At 36.7% G+C, this 26,480-nt stretch overlaps 2 protein-coding genes and 1 non-coding gene across 3 annotated transcripts; 1 reads left to right on the top strand and 2 right to left on the bottom strand.

The window, feature by feature from the left end:
- Positions 1–459: 459 nt before the first annotated feature.
- On the bottom strand, positions 460–3,431 carry LOC123703116 (probable 39S ribosomal protein L24, mitochondrial). The gene is made up of 6 exons (XM_045651002.1): positions 3,266–3,431; positions 3,013–3,188; positions 2,373–2,490; positions 1,412–1,552; positions 880–1,011; positions 460–620 (listed from the first exon to the last, which is right to left on the bottom strand). The coding sequence occupies exons 1-6, from the start codon at positions 3,359–3,361 to the stop codon at positions 522–524; spliced, it is 762 nt and encodes a 253-aa protein (XP_045506958.1). The 5' UTR covers positions 3,362–3,431; the 3' UTR covers positions 460–521.
- A 507-nt stretch (positions 3,432–3,938) lies between these two features.
- LOC123703117 (V-type proton ATPase subunit C) lies at positions 3,939–26,035 on the top strand. Its single transcript, XM_045651003.1, has 13 exons — positions 3,939–4,088; positions 4,493–4,629; positions 5,515–5,616; positions 8,315–8,366; positions 14,656–14,753; positions 15,185–15,273; positions 15,884–15,982; positions 17,396–17,519; positions 17,810–17,941; positions 18,625–18,722; positions 19,660–19,795; positions 24,877–24,999; positions 25,588–26,035. The coding sequence occupies exons 2-12, from the start codon at positions 4,501–4,503 to the stop codon at positions 24,973–24,975; spliced, it is 1,158 nt and encodes a 385-aa protein (XP_045506959.1). The 5' UTR covers positions 3,939–4,088; positions 4,493–4,500; the 3' UTR covers positions 24,976–24,999; positions 25,588–26,035.
- Positions 17,028–17,109, bottom strand: Trnal-aag. Its single transcript has one exon. It is a non-coding gene; the product is annotated as a tRNA-Leu (tRNA).
- Positions 26,036–26,480: the final 445 nt, after the last annotated feature.

Here is a 26,480-nt window from a genome sequence, read left to right as displayed (position 1 = left end):
TAAGCCCTTGCAAAAACACCAATAATCACTTTGTTATTGTTTTTGACGTAATTCTATACCATAATTATTTAAATACGAGAATGTGGTAGAAATTATTATAAAAAAAAATTCATTTTCTAAATTTTACTGAACTCTGATTTTATGAAACTATGGTAATATTTTAATTTGATTGGCACCTTTCGACTTACCTAATTACTTTACACAATTTTATACCCTAGGAGGCGACAGGAATTTTTTTCACGACCATACAGCAAAAAATCATTATCAAGAGACAAAATAGTTGCGGGGACAAAAGTTGCTTGTGTGCGCTAGCTCTTATACTAGGCCATGTATACGGCATATATGGCTGAGGCTGAGATAAAAGCTATGCAATAGCTTAAAACTTACCAATTCTTTCATTGTAGTTAAAACATCAGGAATAAATAAAATTCAAATACTTATACAACAAATAAAAATCCGTTCAGTTTTCAAAAATTATATTTACACAGATAATTTCAACTAATCTAACATAACTAAATTATTTAATACCAATAAGATTTAGCGGGAACTTTGTCCTCTTTGATGCCCATAGACTCCATTATGTCCATTTCAAATGTACATAGTTTTGGCGCGAAAGTTATCTGAAAAAAAAAATTTTTTTTTGAATAAAAATGTAAAAAGAGCTTACATAAAACGGGGGCGATATTTAAAATCAAAGAAACTTGTCATGTACTCAACATTTGTATCGTATTTGGTGTTTATATTTGTTATTTGTATTTTATCTAATCTATTTTGTAATTAAATTTCCACAATCAAGTTTTCTTTAAAAAAAATAGTGTTTAAAAATATAACTATGTGTTTTTATGTCTAATATCAATTTTCTATGGTTCAAATATTTACCTTAGCAGCCTCCGCAGCAACTGTGTCCTTGTCTACATTCTCGATGTACAGATCCTTGCTCTTGTAGTCTACAGTCTCTTCTGCTGACTTTGGTATGGGTATTATTCTGCTACTTGATGTTGATACGCGGACCTGTTTGAATTTAGTATAGTTTATTAATTAAAAAAATTATACTTTCAAAATATAGAGAAAGAATTAGAAGGAATGGAAAATTTTTAAAGTTTTTAAAACCTAATTGATGTCTGGCTTTTCGCTAAACTAAACATATAGTATTCCGCCGCATCTGTCTCTTTGCAATAAACTCAACAATTATTTCACCAATTTTATATATATTCAAAATTTAGCAACAATCTCATTAGTTTTAATCTACGCAAGCAGGAATGCCATATTATCTGAATTTTTTCACCAACACTTCAAGAACAAGCTTGGTTATTTACATAAATGGGTATTTTACGTTTATTTGCTGTAACAATTATCTAAAATATTATGTATAATGAATTAATAAATTGTTTATTTCTTAACACAATATTACCTTATCGCCTTCTTCTGTAAACCTCCATTCAATTTCCGTAGGTTTCAAGCTCTCTGGGTCGACCAGTCTAACTCCTGTGGTGACCAGCAGAGGGGCTTCTGATTGTATCACTATGCCGGGGAAGTCTTTGTCTTTGCCCACCTGTAAGAATAAATATTATTATATCGTAGGAATAAATATATTTGTATAATCATATAATAATTTATTATATTGTTACATTATGTGAAGGGTGAAATGGATATCAAGATTGACTAAATATTGTTTTTAATAAACATTAATAATATTATTGACAAGTGATAACTGCGTTAAAAACAACCGACTTCAAACTTGCACTTGCAAAATTTACAAATACCTACAGACAAAAATGCTCATAAAATAAAAACTACTGGGCCTATCCCAATAAAATTTTTATGGGACCAATTCGACACCATCCCGCATCGAACAAAAAAAGAATCACGTAAATCGGTTCAGAAATCTCGGAGTAATCGGTGTACATACATAAAAAAAAAACATACCGGCCGAATTGATAACCTCCTCCTTTTTTTTGAAGTCGGTTAAAAACTATTAATAAAGATAGTTAGTTCAATTTGAAAAACTATACTACTACAACGGCAGTCACAAAACAAGCAGCTTTATAGTCATTTGAAAAACATTACTTAAATACACAAAGAAAATAAATTATTATTTAAAAAGACACAGTAAATAAAATTAAAAATTAGCTCTATTTAAACATTCTTCTTAACCAAATTCAAAAAATGGAAGAAATGAAGATTCAGAAAATGAAGTTCCTTCTCAGTTTTATTGTATTTTTTTTTTTGTTTGTTTCCTCAGAACTCTCAACTGAGTGAATCAATTTAGATGATACTTTTTTTCACGCCACCAGTTATTCCTGTTTAAATTTTGTGTAATCCGCACAATACTAAGGCATTTTAGTTTAATGTTAAAAAATAATCATACTCACAACTCTCAAATGTGTGTTCAACCCTTCCACAATGACCCAGTTCCTTTCCTGTATCACTTGCGATACAATACCTTGCTTACCTTTGTCCTTTCCGACCATAATCTCTACTCTGTCGCCCCTGAAAAATATATATTTACATTGTTAGATAAGTATCCATAGGTATGAGCTATAAATAAAATATATTTTAATTTATCTGCACCTTCTACTATATTACCCACTAGATTTCCACCCGCGGCTTCGCCCGCGTTTTCAAAGGAAAACCCGCATAGTTCCTGTTCCTGTGGGATTTCCGGGATAAAACCTACCCTGTGTGTTAATCCAAGTTACCTTCTATATGTGTGCTAAATTTCATTGCAATCGGTTCAACAGTTTTTACGTGAAAGAGTAACAAACATCCATACATCCACACAAACTTTCGCCTTTATAATAGTAATAGGATTGCTCCAAACAAATTATCAGTCACATTGCTTCTATAATGAATTTCATCATAAACTTACACAATATACAAGATCAAATAAATGATTATTGAATATTGTGTTGATGAATCTTCACCTTGTGTAATAAAAAGCTGCTTCAATATACCGCCATAAAGCGATCAACTTATAAAACAGTAGTTAAATTTAATGTATCTATTACGTACTTGAAGAAACTCCATTCTCCAACAGGCTCAATGAATACTTTCTTCCTTAGTGTTCCGCGCTCATTCTGACGCGCGAATTGTCCTGTCCACGGTCTATTTGTGGTAAAACGGAACTTCTTGCGGGCAACCTGAGCCGCGGGGTACTGCGGATAACCTTTCGGATTCTTCCAATACACCTGAAAATATACATAGTTGATAGTTTTTAGGTTATGCGTTATAAAACAGACATTAATTAAAGAAAGACTGTACCTACCTGTTCAAAGCTCCGTTTCACATAAGATTCGGGAAGATTTGAATATTTCAAAGTCAAATCTCCCACTTTCTTGGATAAGAAATTAAATATTCGCATTGTTTTGTATTTTCGTACCCACAGACCCACTTTTTCAATCGAATTTACAATTATTTTTCAATTGTCAAAGTCACAATGAGATTGTCATTAATTGTCACAACGAAAATAATAACCGGATGCGTTCAATAGACCAAGTATTTTGGCTTATTTTTGTGGATGACTTATTTACTTCAAACTCTTTCTTTAAAATTATTGTAAGTTGCTTAAAATTTCATTCATACAAATTGCATTTGCAAGGCTTCTAAAAGGTGTCTACGCTAAGAGAGGTACAATAAAAAATATATTAGTGAAATTGAAAATGCTGTCAAACTATTGTCAAATCCATAGACTATACATATTTTACTGTCAAATTCTTGTCAAATCAATTAAAATTGACCGAGTGATTAATAACGACATCCAAAATTAATTAAACGAATATACCTGTATGGTATATTTTAGTTAGACCGAAGAAAGTTTTGCATTTCATAAGTAAAAACCAATGTAAATTAATGAAAATCAAAACAAAATCGTTGTAAATAGCATATCAAAATGCAACACTTATAGTTATCCATAGACAACTGACGTAAATCAGCTGTCCAACAAATTTAGTTGTTGTAGGTGGCAGCACAGCATCACGTGAATTTTCATGGCGGTGTTGTAGGGCTAGTCCCGTATCGTCTTGTGATTTCACCAAAAAATTGCTGTTTCGAATATTCAGTGATAAACAGCATTAAATTTTAAATTGCCGGTAAGTAATATGATATTTATATCCCCGTTACAGTGATTGTTAATGTGCTAAGATGCTTTTACGCGGTAGTAATAGTTGTCAAAAACCTAAGTATAGTGGTAGGGTGTATTGGGGTGGTTTGGGGTGTATTCTTGAGTAATACAAGTCTGGCGCCAGGACGTCTGACTGCAAAACGGGCGCCGTAAACCTGAACACGATATTGATTCACCCAAATTTAGGTTGTAAGAACTTTACATCATTATGATGGTCGTATTCATGAAGGATGGACTAATTATATCGATTTTTCAAGCTATTCGCTGTTTTAATAGTTTATCGCTAGAAAAAGCATCGCTGTGAAGGTTTCAGTGTGTGTATTGCGAGTAGTTTTTCCAAGGTGAGATAATGAGTGGATCTTTAATTTTCAGTGTTCAGGATGAGTGAATATTGGGTTATAAGTGCCCCTGGCGACAAGACCTGCCAACAGACATGGGATACCCTGAATAATGCCACAAAAGCTGGCAACCTCAGTGTCAACTACAAATTCCCAATCCCTGACCTCAAGGTATGTATTTATTTTGACTAATTAGCTTAAAAACTTATTTTGATGTCTCATTTCTTAAATGAATCTTGAAACATTATTTCAATATTAAAAGTTTAATACCAGTTAAAAGAAATCTATAAATAATTAAAAAAAAAACATTCATAGGATTTATTAGATTAGTTACTGTGCTCATAACTCCATACTGTTCAATAACTACTATAAATACTAATAAATAAAGTGAACACTTCTTATAAAGAGTGAACAAAATTGAACCAATTTCTATAGCTAGAATATTTTTTTGTCACTATTACCAAAATATTAATTCTTCTAATCATATTTGAACTTAATAATTATATCAGTATGTATTTAATTACAAGTCTGATAACATGCAATATAAACACAATTTTTTTTATTTAAATAAAATACACTAAATTTATTTGTTTCTTATTTGTACATCCTCAATATATAAAGATTTATTATGCCGTAAATACTTTTTACATTTTTTTATAATTTTGAGCTTATGTTTTTTAAATCATGTTTGTCAAATAATATTAAAAAAAAATTGTCTACTGTTTAAAGTTTACCATAATTTTTTTAACTTCAAAAGCAGTAAAAGCCCTTTTTCAGAAACTTTAATAAATACCTAAGTATTTGAAAAATGAAAAAAAAAAATGCCCCTCTATGGGCTCTGGATCAGGATCTGGATTTAAAACCAACTTTTTCTAATCTTTCAATTGTTTCAAATATTTATACGCTTTTTGATGCTCTAAAACATCTTCCTTTAACTAATTTATTTCCCAATACATACATAATATATTATGTATATAGTACTTACCTCATAAGTAAATAAGGAAATTAATTTCATGTTGTATGTGACTTATATAAACAAATATTGTTACTAAACAGGTGGGGACTTTGGATCAGTTGGTGGGGTTGTCTGATGACCTCGGTAAACTAGACACCTTCGTCGAGGCTGTGACCAGGAAGGTGGCGCAGTATCTTGGAGAGGTGGGTACTATTATATTTTACTATTTGTGTTCCGCGGTTTTACCCGAAGTGCTGCGCTCCTGTTGGTCTTAGCAAGATGATAAATAGCCCATTATAGCCTTCCTCAATAAATGTGCTATCTAACACCAAGATAATTTTTACCAAATTAGTAGTTCCTGAGATTAGCACGTTAAAACAAAAAAACTCTTCAGCTTTATAATATTAGTATAGATTAACCCTTAATTTGGCACCGATAAAAATATTCAAAATATATGAATTTGACAATTTTGTGGTTTTAGGAGTATGTCATAAAGTTCTCGAAAAATGAAAAAAAAAATCTACCATAGCCCACTGCTGGGAAAACCTGTGTCCGTCACAGCGGACACTGCCAAATTACGGAAAATAAAAACCACAGCTATTTTTATGTTTTTTAACTAAAGAAAAATACAGAAATGAAAATTTTAGAACTATTTGATACCGAAGTACAGTTTATTTTGTATGAAGTTAAAAAAAAAACCAATTCAAGTTTATTTTGTATGAAAATTAAAAAAAAAGTCTCTAAATTCTTCTTCTGTTAGTTGAATTGACTTGCCGGTTTTTTTAACTGAATATAAGTTTGTCTGCTCTACGATACTAGTAAAATATCTAGAGAAAAAAAGGTGAAGGAAACTCAAAGGTGAATCATCTTCTGGCATGTCTATGTAATCATCCTCCTCACCTTCTTCTATTGTCGCTTGGTGACGGAATTGAGTTACTCTCCAATAATTGTAAGTCAGCTGAATTTTTTTGTTTTTTTGGTCTTTTGGCTTTGAGTGTAGGTGGTTTCCTAGATCTTATTTTTCGGGGTGCTAATCAAAAAGCTATTGGTGTTATAGGCGTTGCAAGCAATCAAGGAATAGCAGATAGGGACTGAACATTTTCAAAAATGGACTCGCCAATTTCACGCACGAAAGAATCTGGTCATCAGCAGGTCTATCAGAATCTTCGGAGTGTAATTCTTCATCGACGGACGTATCTATTGTTACGTTAGCGAGGGAAGATGGTGCAGATGGTGCAGGAGAAAACAGGGGGGTGGAAGAATTAGTACGTGCTTCATGCAATTGAGTTTCCGAATCTGATATTTCGCTAGCATGGGAAGGTGTATGTTCATTCGGCACTAAATCAATAATTGTACTTGCGCGATTAGGCTGTTGGCAATGAAAAAAAAATCCAAACTCACACACACACATTTTGACGGTGTCCGCCGCAGCGGACATAGTAATAAAGTGGTACTTTTCTATACAATTAGCAATGTCCGCTGTGACGGACAAAACATTTCGGTTACAAATAAATACCATAAAAATGTAATAAAGTGTGTATGTTTTTGTAAATAATGATTGATATGTTTATGATCTAATAAATAAATATAAAATTCAATTCGTTTTTCGACAAAAAATAAGAAAATTAATTATAAATACCTTGAGGAAAACAGGTGGCCGCCTTTTCGCAGACATTTTGCGTCCCAACTGACATATGCAATGTTGTCACAATCATTGCTTAATTTTTTACTATTTGTTTATGGTATAAATAAACATTTAATCGATTAAAAATCGATGAACGTGAAATAAAAACTTGACAGGATTTATTTTAAATAAGTGTCCGTCACACCGGACTATACCAAATTAAGGGTTAAGGAAAATGGTAATGCATCTTATGTGTATTTTGGTGAAGAAGAAGCTTGCTTAGTTTTAAATGGAATGTGTGGTAGTTTGGTTGTAAACCAAGTTTAAACGAATAAAACATAATTCATCACAATTGCAAATAATATTAGCGCAATTTTAATGATATTTCTTAAAATTAACAATCTTTATAACAAATAAAATAATAATTTTTGTTCATATATTTTCGATGTCCCTACATTTGTCAATATTGCATAATTCTTTAATTTATTCAAAATATTTAAAATGTACGTACACCAACAAAATTATTGAGTTCAATGCCCATATTAGTCATTATTGTATAGTATTTGAATATGGAATACCTTAAAAGCAAAACTTTGGCAATTTGCCAAGATTGAAAATAAAGAAATAGAGCATAAACAAAGCTTCTTTGGATCATAATTTAAACAATATGTATGATTTATTTATAAGATTACTCACTTCAGTTATTTGGTCAAATATTACTGGTTTTAGATACTATATTAAATATAGATAACATATAATTTTTCAAGTAGATATTTTTGAAGTGAAACTTCTGTGCGTTGAGAGTAAAATTTCAAGGTCGCGTCATAGCAATACCGTCACGGAATATGAAGTAAGGCGACGATTTTGGTATCTTGCCTAAGAAGTTTCACTTTTGACACGTGTGTTTTCTGACATAGCTCTTTTTTTATTTAATTATTCCATATATTTTTTCTCAATTCAACAATTACAAAAACAATTTTCAATTATGCATTTTTATAGAGAAGCCAGTGTCTTGTGAATAATGATATAGTGTGCAAATGTTAATTATTATCTAAGTGAATTTAGAATGCCTTACTTAATTACTTTTTACTGTTATGCTTATTAAGTAACCACTTATTCAGAGTTTTAAAAATGTACTTTTTGTATAGAAATAAAATCATAGGTAGATTCCTGAAAAAATTCTTATAAGAAATATCTGTTTCATTTCTCACATAAAATGTAAAATTTTAAACCCATATTATTGTACAATAACTTAAATACGAAATAAACAATTTCAGGTACTTGAAGACCAACGTGATAAACTTCACGAGAACCTCATGGCAAACAACAGTAAGTCTATTTTTTGATCTTATACAATAACATATATTTTTTTACATGGCACTAAACATTTAGTATATTAACAGTCATACGAACATAGATAGTTAAATATAGAGTTGTTTAGTGCCATTTTAAATTAAATTAGGCAGCACAAAGTGCTAACTTGAGAGTGTTTTGCATGTAAACAATTTTTAAATTTTAGAAAGAATTATTATAGCATGTGTGGGAGATTATTTTATAGATCTTTAAGCTATGTATAAAACGGGCAAGTGGCCGGCATGATTGAACTAATAAAAATATCAATGATCATTTAGTAGACGATGAATAAAAGCACAGGATAGTGCGAAAGATATTAGCATGTATCGCTCAATTTCGGTGGTCTTTACATTTCTTTTTTATTTTCCTTTACATTTTATTTTTATTAATTTATTTCATATTATTTGCATGTTTATTTTTCTTTTGTGCCGTCCTGAGGGGGCGGTGTTTTATTATTATCTATTTTTTTTTTTGCAATTCCAAATTGCACTGTATATTTGTATTTATGTTTTATTTTTCTTTTGTACATATGCATATTTTTTATTTACGTACCCTTTACACATTAACATTATCCCATTCAATTCGAATGAATTCGTTTCGCACTAATTTGTACCAAATTCTTTTTGAATGGATTTTTAATGTTCATTAAAAATTCATTAATGATCTTTAGTTGAAGCTAAGAATGCTGAGTGGTCAGTGTAAATATTTTAAGAGGTTCTTATACATGCGACTATTTTGAACCTTGCATCCTTTTACGACGTATAATATTTGTTGCACCATGTTTAAATGTATGTTCTCTGCTTAAGTTGGTAGTATTTTGAGACTCGAATGCCACTGTTACGATACTGTTTTTTTATATTCATGTTGTTTACACAAAAATTTTCGTTTATCGCATTTTCATTACATCTTAGGCAAGTTATAAAATATTTTACGATTATATGTGTTTAGGAATGTTTTATAGTGAGAATGCTAGTTCTGTAATTGCATTTCAGTGTCTGAAAAATGGAAAAAAGTATGCGGAAGTGAGTAATTACGTGTATTGTATGTATTCGGATGTAATATGTGAATTTAGAGCTTATTATTTATAAGTTTACCGCTTATTTCGTTTGATATATAAAATACTATTATTTTAAATTACAAGTTAACAGTCGTAGTCGTTTGCTACTTCGGGCTTATAGTTTAAACTATATGCTGGTAACTTGCTTTTAAATAACATTGTTTTATAATTACCTAGAGCGACTTACAGGAGCGAATATTTTTTTAATAAACATTGAACTGTTTTTAGGGCTTGGGTTAACTTATACGGATTTCGTGTAATCTTTATCTGATATTATAATCTTCTGTGTATTATAATCTTTGACATAATATAGAAGATACCGACTGTATATAAAAATACATAAGATTTATATACCTACTATTATTTACATCGCAGAGTAGCGCTTAGATAAGAACTGTTCATTTTATCTGTATAGTTCGTAGGATACTTTATTTTGGTTAGAATGGAAAATCTATGTAATAGGCGATTGTAACACAGTCAGTATTTGTGGAAACGTGTAATTATGCACCAAATTGTCGGTCATGCAATAATTTGTACCACAATTGATCGCAATCACTGCCTCGCAGACATTCATAGCTTAGTCATATCGAGCTTCCATATTGTTCATGCTTCGTGCTTCTTATTTTTATTATTACTTTTTTTTATTTATATTTTTTTATCTCTCTCCTTATTCCTTTACTAACGTCCCGTCAAATAACCGAAGCGTGAAAAGTAGGGAGTCACATTGAAAAAAAAAAACGTAGGACACGCGCACAGGGACCACCAGAGTAGATAGCGTCGCGCGACGGTCGAGCGGCGCAAGATAACGATTGACCACGGTCGTATTTTGCAGAATCGGTAACGAACCGAACGCAAGATCGCAATGCGCTCGGGCAGTTTTATAATTTAACTAAAGCGAAAATAAAAGAGGCCGCCCGTCGCACGGCCCGTTTGCATACTATGCCGAACGCAGGCGTCGACTCGTACGGGGACCCGGGCGGGGGCTCGCCCCCCCCGACGCCGACGTCGCCGGTCTGCGACTCGGCGTTCTCGGAACAGCACGGCTGCTGGCCGTGCGAGCAGCGCGCGCTGACCGACTCGCAGCCGTCCAGCGGCCGCAGCTCGCCGCGCTGGGACGACGACGACGACGACCGGCTGCACCGCGCCCAAGGTCACCCCCCGCCACCCACCCCGCTTGATCGGCATTTGAGGCTTCGCGCGCTTTACATACACTATTTGTGAGAGAGATGTGTCACGTGGTACATTCTTTAAAGAAAGAACCACAAAATTATTGCAATACAAATGTAGCAATTTGATATAATTTTTAGTGTCACGTGATACAGTCTTTCTATTCAGAAAGAATGCGTGTCACGTGGTACATTCTCTTCAGAAAGAATACCACAAAATTGACGAATCGTATTCTTGTAAACATTTATCCAAAGTACAAAATATTTAAACAAAAACGCAACAAACAACAGTAATGTTGGTATTTTTTATTTACTGGGCAAAAGAACAACGTGCAATTTCAAAATTGATTCGTGAGTGATGAAAAGTCTCAAATACCCGTCAATTTAATAATCCCGCTAGGCAGAGTAGGGCTAGATATGGTATCCATGTCCGCTACACTGGCGCTGCCTGTACACTATAGGAACTGCGAGGTCGGTGATTGCGAAACTTAATCATTAATTGTGTTTCACTAACAACAGGTGGCGCTAGTTACCTTGTTTCGGGAGCGCCATCCTGAATTGGAACGTATAACATTAATAATAACGTCGAATTTAGGGTGACGCTACGTTATAGACCAAGCTATGTTACCCAAATTCACGAGTTTGTATTTTTACGTATTGTAAGCATCTGTCGCTTGGCTAAAATTCACGTCCTTATGTTTATAAATACAATATGTGTGTACTAAAGTTGTGTTTGTTTTATTTTATTGCGCTTTTTTTTAAACAATGAAGATAAATAAATTATAATATATTTATTGTATTTATAAATTATTGAGGTATTGCGTAGTCAATATGTAATACGCTATAATAATGTTATCTATGTAATACCAATAAAATATCCTCCAACAGCTAAGAGTCATTGTTTCGCTTTTATATTGAGTTTGCTTTTATTTTGTGTTTAAATATTATATTAAAAATAAATATTATATTAAAAACTCGACTCACGTTAGGTTTCTGACGTGTTTTATAATATTATTTACTGTATCTAGAAATAAACGGTTCTTACAAACCTTGAAATGTGTTATCCACATGATCGGATGTAAAGGTATTTATCACGACTATATTTATGACATAATAATCTTACACCGGTTTAAATATGTTATGAGTTAAGACGTTAAAAATCGTGCTCGTGCACGTTTCCCCTATGATATAATAATCAAGTGTTTTAAGATTTAAAATCTATGAAATATATTTTAGATTATAATAATTTTAAGGGTTAACGGTTTGTGTTCATGATTTTGTCTTCATTTTGTGTTTTTAGAGTTGCTCCACTTAGCAATTGAGTGACATTCATACAGTTTTTTTTTTCATAATGGGAATAATTTTCGACATTATTGTTCTTTTACCTTTATACGCAAATCCTTATTAATTATTATTAGGGTAAAACTATAGAGTGAATTTCCTTCGCAAATATATTTTTGCGATTTTTTTAAGGAAGTAGTTAGGTACGTAAGCTGTGGATAAACGTACCTACAGCTTACGTCAATCTCATACATTCGTAGTCTATTCTATTGCTACGCTAACAGAAAGCCACTTGGCTAGGGGGGCTGGTATGATAGCAATCTGCAACTTTTTTAACCAAAGATTTGGAAAGTTGTAGTTGATTAAACCCAAGTTCATTATTTGAACATTCTTATAATTAAGAATTAATTTATTCATTAATAAATGCGATAAATTCATGTATTTCCGAAAAATAGAAATTCAACTTACGGAATCATCATATTATCGTAATCGTAAGCGTATCATCAAAGTACGCTACTTCAATTTGATTTTCTATGAATATAATCTAGAAAATCAATCACATGTCTGTTATATAAAATCTATAGGAAGTTTTATTATATGCTCCAATGTTTAAGTGAAGTACTACATTAAAGTAATACATAAAGAAGTAATACATTACACACTATTGACTAAGTATATACTATAAAAATTATGAAGACTCATCTTTTATAGGTACATTTTAGGGATTTTCAGAAACATATATGTAGGTGTATTTTTGCATGATGCATGGTTTTGCAACCAGCATGATTAATATTATCTTCTCTTGTGTCTATCAAGTATTTGACTTTGGGACCTGAAGTATTTCATTTCTAATACTTTTTCTTGAGTTTCTACTGTTCGAAGTAAATAAATATTGAGTACTAGCCGTTCCCCGCGGTTTCACCCGCATTGCTCCGCTCCTGTTGCTCTTAGCGCGATGATATAAATGGGCTATCTAACACTGAAAGAATTTTTAAAATCGGACCAGTAGTTCCCGAGATTAGCGCGTTCAAACAAACAAACAAACTCTTCAGCTTTATAATATTAGTATAGATTGAATTTATTATGTATTTATCTATTTATTTAGATTTGAAAGATTTGTACTGTATTTTTATAGTGGGAAACTAAACACAATATTTATTCTCCTCTGGGAACAGGGCCACTACTTGATACAATGAAAAAAAAATAATACTTCATGCAAAAAACAAGTTACTTAATAAATTATTATATCTTTTAATTCTTATTAGCTACCCACCTGAAACTTCTAAGCGTTAAGTTTCACAGAAAAAAAATATGATTACTAGGTACTTCAAAGATTGACCCCTCATTTTCTTTTTAAAAACAGTGTCATTAATATGTTTGATGAATGATTTGCATGATAAGTAGTTTATTTGTCCTGTAGTTGAATGTTATAGGATGTTATTGCATGAGATTGGATGCATTCCGCTTGGTGATCACAATGCTGGTAATGTTTGATGCATGATTTTTATTATCTGTACCTTGTCAAAGAGGGAAGATTTACATTGAAAATGTAAGTATTTCATAGTAACTTTGAAATAAAGATAAACATATGGATAAGTACTTATCTATATGTGGAAGTTGGAACTACAAATACCTCTTTCAGTTAGTAGTGTTTATATACAATACAATATTTTCTGAAGATTAATCAGGAGAAACAAAAAGGCGGCAAGTTCGCCTAGAGAATGTTTAGCAGTGTCATTGATATTACATATTTACATTTTTAAAATCACAGAAAGATAAACAATTTAATTGTTTTATGTTGCTTATTTTAGGGTCGAATTTCCTATATCAATAAAAAAAATTCCTATATCAACAAAATAATAGCAGTCCTATTCGCATGTTGAGGTTTATGAAACACTTACAAAATTTTGAGGTTATCTTCCCTCTTTGTCTTGCCCTGGTACTATTCCTTGTGAGCATAGCGGAATGCAACCACTGTACCTTAATTGGTACGTACTTCCTTCGTCGTTTTATTGTGTTTCAGTTGGCTTCTATATTATTTTTTTTGGTTTGTCTATTTTTGTTTCAGCACTTACCCAAACGAACTAAAATTTTTAAGTTTAAATTTGGCGCGAATTTGACGTTTTGTTGTAAAGGTGGTAATGGTGTAGATTAAAAATGAATTGTTTTCTTTTTTTACAGTTATAAAATACTTTTTTATACTTATTTGATGATTTTTATTACTGTGATCTAGTATTGTTGTCGGGATATATTTCATTATTGTTATACCATTATCAGCTGTTTACAATAAAACAATTGCGAAGAACTATTTAAATCTGCTCTTTCCATAGACAAACTTTGTTACGTCTTAAGCCATGGTATTAAATCCTTGCCATTAATAATTTAAAAAAAGCAGCTCAGATTTAAAAATATTTTTTATGTATTTTAAATAATAAAACGTATGCCTACTTGTATAAATATCCCAATATGTTATTCTGTTCTATTTTGAAGAAATTTTAAGAATTATTCCTTCTTGTATAATAAGCCCATTAAATTTTCCAATTCAAATAATTTTTCACTATGTTCTATGGAATGAGCAACAATTGGTGAATTGAAATTTCAACCGTAAAAACGATACAATACATTTATTTTAATATTTATTGACTATTGTTCTACATAAATATAGTTCTCTGTAAATCAAAACCTTGTTTTCAATTGTCGTATCGTTATTACCCACGATATCGTGTCGTACAGTCGTATAACATAATATTAATGTTTACAGGCGATCTGCCGACATATTTGACCCGTTTCCAATGGGATATGGCCAAGTATCCGATAAAACAGAGCCTGCGCAACATCGCCGATATTATCAGTAAACAGGTATTTATTTTTTATATTAAAAAATGTAATCTCACTTCTGATTGTTTTTTTTTGAAGTGAAACTTCTTTAGGCGCGTTGAGAGTAAAATTTCAAGGTCGCGTTATAGCAATCCCGTCTCGTCATGGAGTAAGACGATTTTGGTGTCTTTGAACCTTGACAAAGAAGTTTCACTTCTGACACGTGTGCTCGGCACACAGGCTCTTTTTTTATTTGTAAATGGTAAAAACTTAAAAAGCTATAACTACTTAAAAAAAGCATCTACTGATTGCAATAGTTTAAGGAATTTTTTTAAGATCATGCATTGTTTGTTGTCTCTTAAAAATCAGAACTTCCATTTTGGAAGTCGCATTTATATTTTTTTCTTTGTACTAATAGGTCGAAATTTGAATACTAGTAACTAGTCTAATATTATTCGTATTATAATTTCCAGGTGGGTCAAATCGACGCGGATCTTAAGGTGAAATCATCCGCCTACAACGCTCTGAAGGGAAACTTACAAAATTTGGAGAAGAAACAGACGTTAGTATGGTTTTTTGTTTTATATTTTAATGTGTTATTTTATTAGTGTTTTGCGATACGATAGATTGAAATGAAAAACATTTAGGTTCTACAAATGAAAGAAATGTTCAAAATTATAGATTTTTATTTAAGTTCTACATGTTTTGCTATGCTATGTTATATTTATTCTCATAGAAGAGCGACGCAGAACAGAAATTTATATAATACTAGGTTTTCGCCCGCGCAGTCAAAGAAAAACCCACAAAGTTCCCGTTTCCGTGGGATTTCCGGGATTGCGTAATTTGATAAAAATAGCCTATGTCCTTTCCAGGTATCAAAATATCTCCATACCAAATTTCATGAAAATTGGTTCAGTAGTTTAGGCGTGATTGAGTAGCAGACAGACAGACAGAGTTACTTTCGCATTTATAATATTAGTATGGATAAAGCTAGAGATAGAAAGTAATCTTAGAAAGTGATGGTACGATTCGAAGAATATTTCTGTGTTCGATAGTCCATTAAGCGAAGAAAGTTATGCAAAATAATAAATAGGAAATGTTTTCCTTTTAAGACAAAGGTATGTTTTCCTTTTAAGAGTAGTATAAAAATATAAGTTTTTAATACATTCCAGAGGAAGCCTGTTAACCCGCAACCTGGCCGACCTTGTGAAGAAGGAACACTTCATCTTGGACAGCGAGTACCTGACCACCCTGCTTGTTATTGTGCCTAAGTGAGTTTTTTTTTATACCCGGCGCGGCCTAAGATGATCCCTATGACACTGACAGTTATTCTCAATAGACAAACTTGTAATGGCGTCACCATTAAATTAGAAACGTATTGGAGGCGTCTAAAAATGGCATTTATTAATTTTTACCTAGTTTTATGCCATTACAATGATATTCCGTTGGAATTATAACAATTCTTAACATTTACGAGAAATTATATCAATCTGATTTTACGTTTATGTCCTTCAAAACTTACATCGTTGGCATTTATCGACTAGTGCGGAAAGTATCGATAAACAAATTTCGATAATGGAAACGAGTTCACATTTTTTCCATGCTTAAGCTATAGTTCATTCACTATTGAATGGAACAGAAGATCGCAGCATAATTAATTAATTAATTACCGTTCGCGTTAATTTACTTACCTAATATGATAATATAAGTTTTTTAGAAAAATTAAATGGAGGATTCCATTTTCATGATAAAATAATATACACTGTGTTAAACGGGTTAAAAATTACGAGAAAATGATAAGGTGCATTTTTATGTTTTGGAAAACTTTCGTTTTACTTACCGTTTCGTTTACATAATAGACGTTAAAAATTCATTTTATAATATTTGTAAAAGCATGTTTACCGACGTGGCTGAATGCAAACCACGCCTTTGCCTATAAAATAGTAAAGTATCGACACGATCCATCATACGAGCAATCACTAAGACGAACTGTCATAGGGATCATCTTACGCCGCGCCGGGTATACACATTTTAATCCGGATTTAACGGTAAGATTGCCAATTTTTTACATACTTTAGTGAATTTAATTTAATATTGATAAATATTTAGTTATACGATTTCTAATACGGTCATTTTAGAACATTATTAGAAGTAAATTGATAACAGATTATTTTTTAAATAGAAATAAAATCTTGCTCCACGAATAACAATTTATTTTAAATATCACTGCTTACCAGTTTAAATACACTATAGTTAATATTACACTGAGAATATAATATATGTATTACAATAAAAAATTTAAAAAAAAGGAATTTATGGCAGCGGTGGGATTCGAACCCACGCCTCCGAAGAGACTGGTGCCTTAAACCAGCGCCTTAGACCGCTCGGCCACGCTACCCATATGGGATAGCTGTAAAATTCGGGATAGCATTGTTTGTACTGATATTTATTTATTTTAACGAGCAGAAGAATCGTTGTCATTAAAAAGTGACGTCATTATTACATATAATAACAACTATGATTGCGATAATATTGTTTAATCCTGTATATAATAGTATAAAACTACTATTCATTTAATTTAAATCAAATTTTATACAGGATTTCATTATTTATTATGGTTAATCAAAATAATAGCAATACCTTTTTGGTCGCCATTAAATAAGATATATTAATAAAATCCCCAGGTCGATGTTCAACGACTGGAACGCAAACTACGAGAAGATAACGAACATGATTGTGCCCCGCTCCTCGCAGCTGATACACCAGGACAATGATTATGGACTCTTCACTGTCACTCTGTTCAAGAAGGTAATTTATAATGTATAGGAAACTAGCTGCTCGAGTAAAATTATTAATTAAAAATGTTATTATACTAATCCAAATAAAAATAAGGGCAACAAATCAACACAAGTTTCACAAGTATTTATATATAATGCACATACTATGTACTTATTTTTAGATTTTAGAGTTACAAGCCATTTTTTGTTGATAAAATTATGTACATTATTGAGAACTTTTAAAATACTATTATCATTTTTATTAATGATGATTATGACAGTGATAATAATTTTGAAATAATTACTATAATTATTTTACAGGTGGTGGAGGAATTCAAGCTGCACGCCCGCGAACGCAAGTTCGTAGTGCGCGAGTTCAGTTACAACGAGCAAGATCTAGCTGCCGGCAAGAATGAGATCACTAAACTCGTTACCGATAAGAAGAAACAGTTTGTGAGTTTGTTTGTTCATTTATTAAATATTAACGAAGTAAAATATAGGCTATGTTATTTTCAAACGATATAGCATTGTCACGACAGTGAAGTTAATAGTTGAAACGAAAATTGAAAATGTCCGAGCTGTGTTGTGTAAAGCGTTAATTATAATTAAGTATTATCGTGGGGCAATAACATACAAAGTGAAGTCCCATGTCCCCTAGTGGGGTAAGGGGCAGATGCATTATTCCTACATCTGTTTCACTGATCGATTTTCTTTAGGGACAAGTAGGTGATCAGCTTTCTGTGTCCTGCCAGACCGAGACATTTACCCACCGAACCCTCGACCCTCGGTTCTACGCTCACTGTACCAAGGAAGCGGTCGAACGGAATAACATACGACGAGATACATAGACTCTTTATAAAATAAAAACTCTGCCCAATTGACACTTAGGTCGAGTTTTTCTTCGGAACTTTTTTTTATTGTTTATTATATTTCAACTTGCTGTGTCGGTCGAACTCGCGTGCAAAACCAAGTATTTTGATAGCTCGTTTGTTATCCTGATGATATCAGATAATATTAACTGTAATTTTTCATCCAAACCCGTATTTAGATTACCCGAGTAGATTTGTTGTGAAAGAGTAACAAACATAAATACGCATATTAGTAGGTTGAATATAATACGTTTTTCCGTTGTCCAGGGTCCGTTGGTGCGATGGCTGAAGGTGAACTTCTCCGAGTGCTTCTGCGCTTGGATACATGTGAAGGCTCTGCGCGTCTTCGTCGAGTCGGTGCTAAGGTTCGTTATTTTAATGAGTTATTTATTTGAAATATATAAAAAAATATATAAAAGAAAAGTAATGGGTAAGGCAATCAAATAATTGTAGTAGTAAAAAAATTGCGAACGTGCAAAAAATAATAAAAGATCAATTTAATAATTGAGTACAAATTAACAATATTTTTTACTTATACGCACGATCAAAGATATACAAACCGAAATAGATGTCCTAATTATTGGCAATCGGACGCTGTGGTCCCGCGACTTGTGTGTTTGTAAATATTTCTATTTACGCGAAGTTAATTCGTACAAAAACGCGATTAAACATAATATAGAATTCGAAATGGTGTCCTAACTGGCAATTGCACGACGTAGTTGTGCGACTCACATGTTTGTAAATCTGTTCACGCGAACGTAAATCGTAAGATTGTGCGATCAAAAATATTAAACTTGAATAGGTGTCCTAACTGGCAATCGCACGCATCAAAATGTTTGTAAAATTTATTCAAGTGAACATAATTCGTACGTTCGCGCGTATTTTACCAATTTCGATGGGATGAGAATTTTGGGCTAGTGTGACCGAACTATTGGCAAAACGTCATAAGCTTATGACCTTTTTGTATATTGCGGTTTTTAAACTTTAGCGTTTCTGCCATGTGTTTAGAAGCACTGCACCTAATCCGTTGCGAGCTGGTCCAATTTGCGCAAGCGTGCTCGACACAACACTCGAATCTTACTGTCTTGGTATTCTGCGGCTATGTTATTATTTTGCAAAAAAAAAATGTTATTTTTTGTAGAAAATGATATTTTTTTTGCAAGAAATGTTATTTTTTGTAGAAAAAATGTTGTTATTTGTAGATAAATTGTTATTTTTTGTAGGAAAAAATATTTTTTTTGTAGCAAAATTGTATTTTTTCGGCTTTTTTTAATCAAATATTTTTTTTTTATTATTGAACAGATACGGTCTGCCCGTGAACTTCCAAGCAGCGGTGCTCGTACCTAGCCGCAAGAGCAGCAAGAAGCTGCGCGACGTGCTGCAGCAGCTCTACGCGCACCTCGACCACTCCGCGCACCACGCCTCCAACACGCAGGACGTGAGTGCGCACAGACAGACAGACATACAGACAGACAGACAGACACACACACAAGAAGCTGCGCGACGTGCTGCAGCAGCTCTACGCGCACCTCGACCACTCCGCGCACCACGCCTCCAACACGCAGGACGTGAGTGCGCACAGACAGACAGACATACAGACAGACAGACAGACACACACACAAGAAGCTGCGCGACGTGCTGCAGCAGCTCTACGCGCACCTCGACCACTCCGCGCACCACGCCTCCAACACGCAGGACGTGAGTGCGCACAGACAGACAGACATACAGACAGACAGACAGACACACACACAAGAAGCTGCGCGACGTGCTGCAGCAGCTCTACGCGCACCTCGACCACTCCGCGCACCACGCCTCCAACACGCAGGACGTGAGTGCGCACAGACAGACAGACATACAGACAGACAGACAGACACACACACAAGAAGCTGCGCGACGTGCTGCAGCAGCTCTACGCGCACCTCGACCACTCCGCGCACCACGCCTCCAACACGCAGGACGTGAGTGCGCACAGACAGACAGACATACAGACAGACAGACAGACACACACACAAGAAGCTGCGCGACGTGCTGCAGCAGCTCTACGCGCACCTCGACCACTCCGCGCACCACGCCTCCAACACGCAGGACGTGAGTGCGCACAGACAGACAGACATACAGACAGACAGACAGACACACACACAAGAAGCTGCGCGACGTGCTGCAGCAGCTCTACGCGCACCTCGACCACTCCGCGCACCACGCCTCCAACACGCAGGACGTGAGTGCGCACAGACAGACAGACATACAGACAGACAGACAGACACACACACAAGAAGCTGCGCGACGTGCTGCAGCAGCTCTACGCGCACCTCGACCACTCCGCGCACCACGCCTCCAACACGCAGGACGTGAGTGCGCACAGACAGACAGACATACAGACAGACAGACAGACACACACACAAGAAGCTGCGCGACGTGCTGCAGCAGCTCTACGCGCACCTCGACCACTCCGCGCACCACGCCTCCAACACGCAGGACGTGAGTGCGCACAGACAGACAGACATACAGACAGACAGACAGACACACACACAAGAAGCTGCGCGACGTGCTGCAGCAGCTCTACGCGCACCTCGACCACTCCGCGCACCACGCCTCCAACACGCAGGACGTGAGTGCGCACAGACAGACAGACATACAGACAGACAGACAGACACACACACAAGAAGCTGCGCGACGTGCTGCAGCAGCTCTACGCGCACCTCGACCACTCCGCGCACCACGCCTCCAACACGCAGGACGTGAGTGCGCACAGACAGACAGACATACAGACAGACAGACAGACACACACACAAGAAGCTGCGCGACGTGCTGCAGCAGCTCTACGCGCACCTCGACCACTCCGCGCACCACGCCTCCAACACGCAGGACGTGAGTGCGCACAGACAGACAGACATACAGACAGACAGACATACAGACAGACAGACAGACACACACACAAGAAGCTGCGCGACGTGCTGCAGCAGCTCTACGCGCACCTCGACCACTCCGCGCACCACGCCTCCAACACGCAGGACGTGAGTGCGCACAGACAGACAGACATACAGACAGACAGACAGACACACACACAAGAAGCTGCGCGACGTGCTGCAGCAGCTCTACGCGCACCTCGACCACTCCGCGCACCACGCCTCCAACACGCAGGACGTGAGTGCGCACAGACAGACAGACATACAGACAGACAGACATACAGACAGACAGACAGACACACACACAAGAAGCTGCGCGACGTGCTGCAGCAGCTCTACGCGCACCTCGACCACTCCGCGCACCACGCCTCCAACACGCAGGACGTGAGTGCGCACAGACAGACAGACATACAGACAGACAGACATACAGACAGACAGACAGACACACACACAAGAAGCTGCGCGACGTGCTGCAGCAGCTCTACGCGCACCTCGACCACTCCGCGCACCACGCCTCCAACACGCAGGACGTGAGTGCGCACAGACAGACAGACATACAGACAGACAGACAGACACACACACAAGAAGCTGCGCGACGTGCTGCAGCAGCTCTACGCGCACCTCGACCACTCCGCGCACCACGCCTCCAACACGCAGGACGTGAGTGCGCACAGACAGACAGACATACAGACAGACAGACATACAGACAGACAGACAGACACACACACAAGAAGCTGCGCGACGTGCTGCAGCAGCTCTACGCGCACCTCGACCACTCCGCGCACCACGCCTCCAACACGCAGGACGTGAGTGCGCACAGACAGACAGACATACAGACAGACAGACAGACACACACACAAGAAGCTGCGCGACGTGCTGCAGCAGCTCTACGCGCACCTCGACCACTCCGCGCACCACGCCTCCAACACGCAGGACGTGAGTGCGCACAGACAGACAGACACACAGACAGACAGACATACAGACAGACAGACAGACACACACACAAGAAGCTGCGCGACGTGCTGCAGCAGCTCTACGCGCACCTCGACCACTCCGCGCACCACGCCTCCAACACGCAGGACGTGAGTGCGCACAGACAGACAGACATACAGACAGACAGACATACAGACAGACAGACAGACACACACACAAGAAGCTGCGCGACGTGCTGCAGCAGCTCTACGCGCACCTCGACCACTCCGCGCACCACGCCTCCAACACGCAGGACGTGAGTGCGCACAGACAGACAGACATACAGACAGACAGACATACAGACAGACAGACAGACAGACACACACACAAGAAGCTGCGCGACGTGCTGCAGCAGCTCTACGCGCACCTCGACCACTCCGCGCACCACGCCTCCAACACGCAGGACGTGAGTGCGCACAGACAGACAGACATACAGACAGACAGACAGACACACACACAAGAAGCTGCGCGACGTGCTGCAGCAGCTCTACGCGCACCTCGACCACTCCGCGCACCACGCCTCCAACACGCAGGACGTGAGTGCGCACAGACAGACAGACATACAGACAGACAGACAGACACACACACAAGAAGCTGCGCGACGTGCTGCAGCAGCTCTACGCGCACCTCGACCACTCCGCGCACCACGCCTCCAACACGCAGGACGTGAGTGCGCACAGACAGACAGACATACAGACAGACAGACAGACACACACACAAGAAGCTGCGCGACGTGCTGCAGCAGCTCTACGCGCACCTCGACCACTCCGCGCACCACGCCTCCAACACGCAGGACGTGAGTGCGCACAGACAGACAGACATACAGACAGACAGACATACAGACAGACAGACAGATACACACACAAGAAGCTGCGCGACGTGCTGCAGCAGCTCTACGCGCACCTCGACCACTCCGCGCACCACGCCTCCAACACGCAGGACGTGAGTGCGCACAGACAGACAGACATACAGACAGACAGACAGACACACACACAAGAAGCTGCGCGACGTGCTGCAGCAGCTCTACGCGCACCTCGACCACTCCGCGCACCACGCCTCCAACACGCAGGACGTGAGTGCGCACAGACAGACAGACATACAGACAGACAGACAGACACACACACAAGAAGCTGCGCGACGTGCTGCAGCAGCTCTACGCGCACCTCGACCACTCCGCGCACCACGCCTCCAACACGCAGGACGTGAGTGCGCACAGACAGACAGACATACAGACAGACAGACAGACACACACACAAGAAGCTGCGCGACGTGCTGCAGCAGCTCTACGCGCACCTCGACCACTCCGCGCACCACGCCTCCAACACGCAGGACGTGAGTGCGCACAGACAGACAGACATACAGACAGACAGACAGACACACACACAAGAAGCTGCGCGACGTGCTGCAGCAGCTCTACGCGCACCTCGACCACTCCGCGCACCACGCCTCCAACACGCAGGACGTGAGTGCGCACAGACAGACAGACATACAGACAGACAGACATACAGACAGACAGACAGACACACACACAAGAAGCTGCGCGACGTGCTGCAGCAGCTCTACGCGCACCTCGACCACTCCGCGCACCACGCCTCCAACACGCAGGACGTGAGTGCGCACAGACAGACAGACATACAGACAGACAGACAGACACACACACAAGAAGCTGCGCGACGTGCTGCAGCAGCTCTACGCGCACCTCGACCACTCCGCGCACCACGCCTCCAACACGCTGGACGTGAGTGCGCACAGACAGACAGACATACAGACAGACAGACACACACACAAGAAGCTGCGCGACGTGAGTACACACGGACAGACATACACACACAGCACAAGATTAAGATAATAAAAAATGTGTGCGTGTACTAGTGTACACACATAAGAAGTGAAACTTCTTTATGACCATATTTTTTTCAAAAAATAATTTACTATACAGAAATGCGTCGAATCACGCGTGGTAGGGATAAGAAAAAGATGGCGCGTAACGGGAAAATGTCACGCGTAACGAAAAAATGTTACACTAAATTTTTTTCCAACCCCAATAAAGAAGTTTCACTTCAAAAAAATAAATACACAATCACATACGAAAACAAACTACAAAACTACCCTCAAATATGTTTGACAAAGTTCAGACAGACAGACACACGTACTACTAGCTTTTAGATCATAAAAAAACTCACGTTCAAAATAAAAAGTATAACGACCCTAGCCCGCGTTTTCAAAGAAAAACCTCGCATAGTTCCAGTTCCTATGCGATTTCCGAAAAAAAATTGCCTATGTCTTATTTCATTGTAATCGGTTCAGTAGTTTTAAGAATTCGAAAGTAGTTCAGTAAAAAATAACCGACATCCATCTATTCTCACAAACTTTCGCATTTAAAATATTTGTACAGCGTAGAAATAGATCTATACTAATATTATAAAGCTGAAGAGTTTGTTTGAACGCGCTAATCTCGGGAACTACTGGTCCGATTTGAAAAATTATTTCGGTGTTAGATAGCCCATTTATCGAGAAAGGCTTTAGATCTTCACGCTAAGACCAACAGGAGCGTAGCAATGCGGGTAAAACCGCAGAGCACAGCTAGTTTATAATATTAGTATTATGTATTTAGATAATTAATGTTTTCTATTGTTCACAGAACGCTGAATTAGCTGGTCTCGGTTTTGGCCAATCGGAATACTTCCCGTACGTGTTCTATAAGATCAACGTTGACATGATTGAGAAATCCACTTCTTAAGCGGACATAGAATGGCTGTTATAGGTAAATTTATTCAATTATTTTTTATACTAAAAAAATTGCTCAAAAGATTGTAAAACATTTTTTTTTTCAACACAATTTGAACTAAGAAAAAACTGGACCTCATTATTGAATTGACCAATTTGACTGACTGGTTGGTTTGGTTGGCAGTGGCCCTGCCTTCCAAGCCAGAGGTCGTGGGTTCGATTCCCACTCGGGGCAAATATTTGTGCGATGAATATAGATGTTTGCTCTGTGTCTGGGTGTTGATTATCTATATACGTATTTATTTAAAACTAGCAAACCGGGCGAACTCCGTTTCGCCACCAGATAAACCTTTCCTTTGCTATAAACCTCACGGAGCCCGAGACCTTTCCAACGAATGCAAAACCGTGGAAATCGGTTCGTGCATTCTGGAGTTATAGCGTCAGGAAGGAAAACCCGACTTATTTTTATTATTTAAAATTATATACATATATGTTTTTTCCTAATCAACATTCATTACTAAAAATATATTATATTCTTTTTTATTTTTAATGCCCAACATTTATTTGTATGTTTTTTTTTTGTTCTGCACTGAGTTTAATTGTGATTTTTTCCTTTTTTTTACAGGTAATGTTACCAAGTTCTGTGCGTCTGACCGCGGTAGCCAGCAATAGTTGCAATATTGCATTGTACAATAATGAAATAATTAATTAATATACACTATTAGAAAAATATCGGTTTCCCAATTGAAAAAAAAAAAAATATTCCAATTATATTTTTCTATAAATCGCGCGTTTTGAAGCAGGTTGTTGCTATTTATAATTTTATTAAATTTTATTTATATTGTTGCCATTATATGCTATAAAGCTTCAGAAATATGAAACGCAACAAATGTTTTTTTTTTTCAGTATTACGTTGCGTTTTTAGAGTAGATAATATATATATATAACAACTGTTACTAAATTGTAAAATAATGTTCAATGAATTATATTGGTATGATAAATGCAAACTGTACATAAGAACATTCCTCATATAACTTGTGTAGTACATAATAAATATTATTCAAGTTACTGTTTTTTTATTGTTTTATTTGTTCATATAATATTATCACCCAGATATTAATTTATGACCAACAAGCATGCCGATTGGTACAAAAATGAATAAGACTTAATTTGTTTGTGTTTAAATACAAAATATTATATCAAGTATGAAAAAGAAGTTACATCTAATATTTGTTGGTCTCTGTGCATCTAAGGCTGCTTATTTATATTGTTATAACCAGTTTAATAACTTTTGGACGGTACCTATGTTCTGTTTATCTTATCCATCACTTAAAACTGCTGATGATCTGCACTGGCCCTAAATCTATGAAAATGAAGATAATTATAGCCAAAACACACAGTTTTTTGTAATACTAATAATTGTTTATAAATGTGTGCAAAAAAGTATGCTATAAAATAGGAGGGTATGAATAAGAATAGTTACTGATATTATTACTTACTATTAGAAAAAGGTAGGAT

This window comes from Colias croceus, chromosome 25 (genome assembly GCF_905220415.1).
Source record: "Colias croceus chromosome 25, ilColCroc2.1".
Classification (NCBI taxonomy): domain Eukaryota; kingdom Metazoa; phylum Arthropoda; class Insecta; order Lepidoptera; family Pieridae; genus Colias; species Colias croceus.
The sequence above is the reverse complement of the archived record's forward strand: the minus strand, read 5'-3'. Positions and strand labels throughout refer to the sequence as shown.

Coding starts and splice junctions, on each gene's coding strand:
- LOC123703116 (XM_045651002.1), bottom strand. CDS start 3,361: ATGCGAATATTTAATTTCTTATCCAAGAAAGTGGGAGATTTGACTTTG. Junction 1,553..2,372: donor TGAACACACATTTGAGAGTT/GTGAGTATGATT, acceptor TTATTCTTACAG/GTGGGCAAAGACAAAGACTT. Junction 1,012..1,411: donor TTACAGAAGAAGGCGATAAG/GTAATATTGTGT, acceptor AAATTCAAACAG/GTCCGCGTATCAACATCAAG.
- LOC123703117 (XM_045651003.1), top strand. CDS start 4,501: ATGAGTGAATATTGGGTTATAAGTGCCCCTGGCGACAAGACCTGCCAA. Junction 5,617..8,314: donor TGGCGCAGTATCTTGGAGAG/GTGGGTACTATT, acceptor AAACAATTTCAG/GTACTTGAAGACCAACGTGA. Junction 17,942..18,624: donor CCGATAAGAAGAAACAGTTT/GTGAGTTTGTTT, acceptor TCCGTTGTCCAG/GGTCCGTTGGTGCGATGGCT.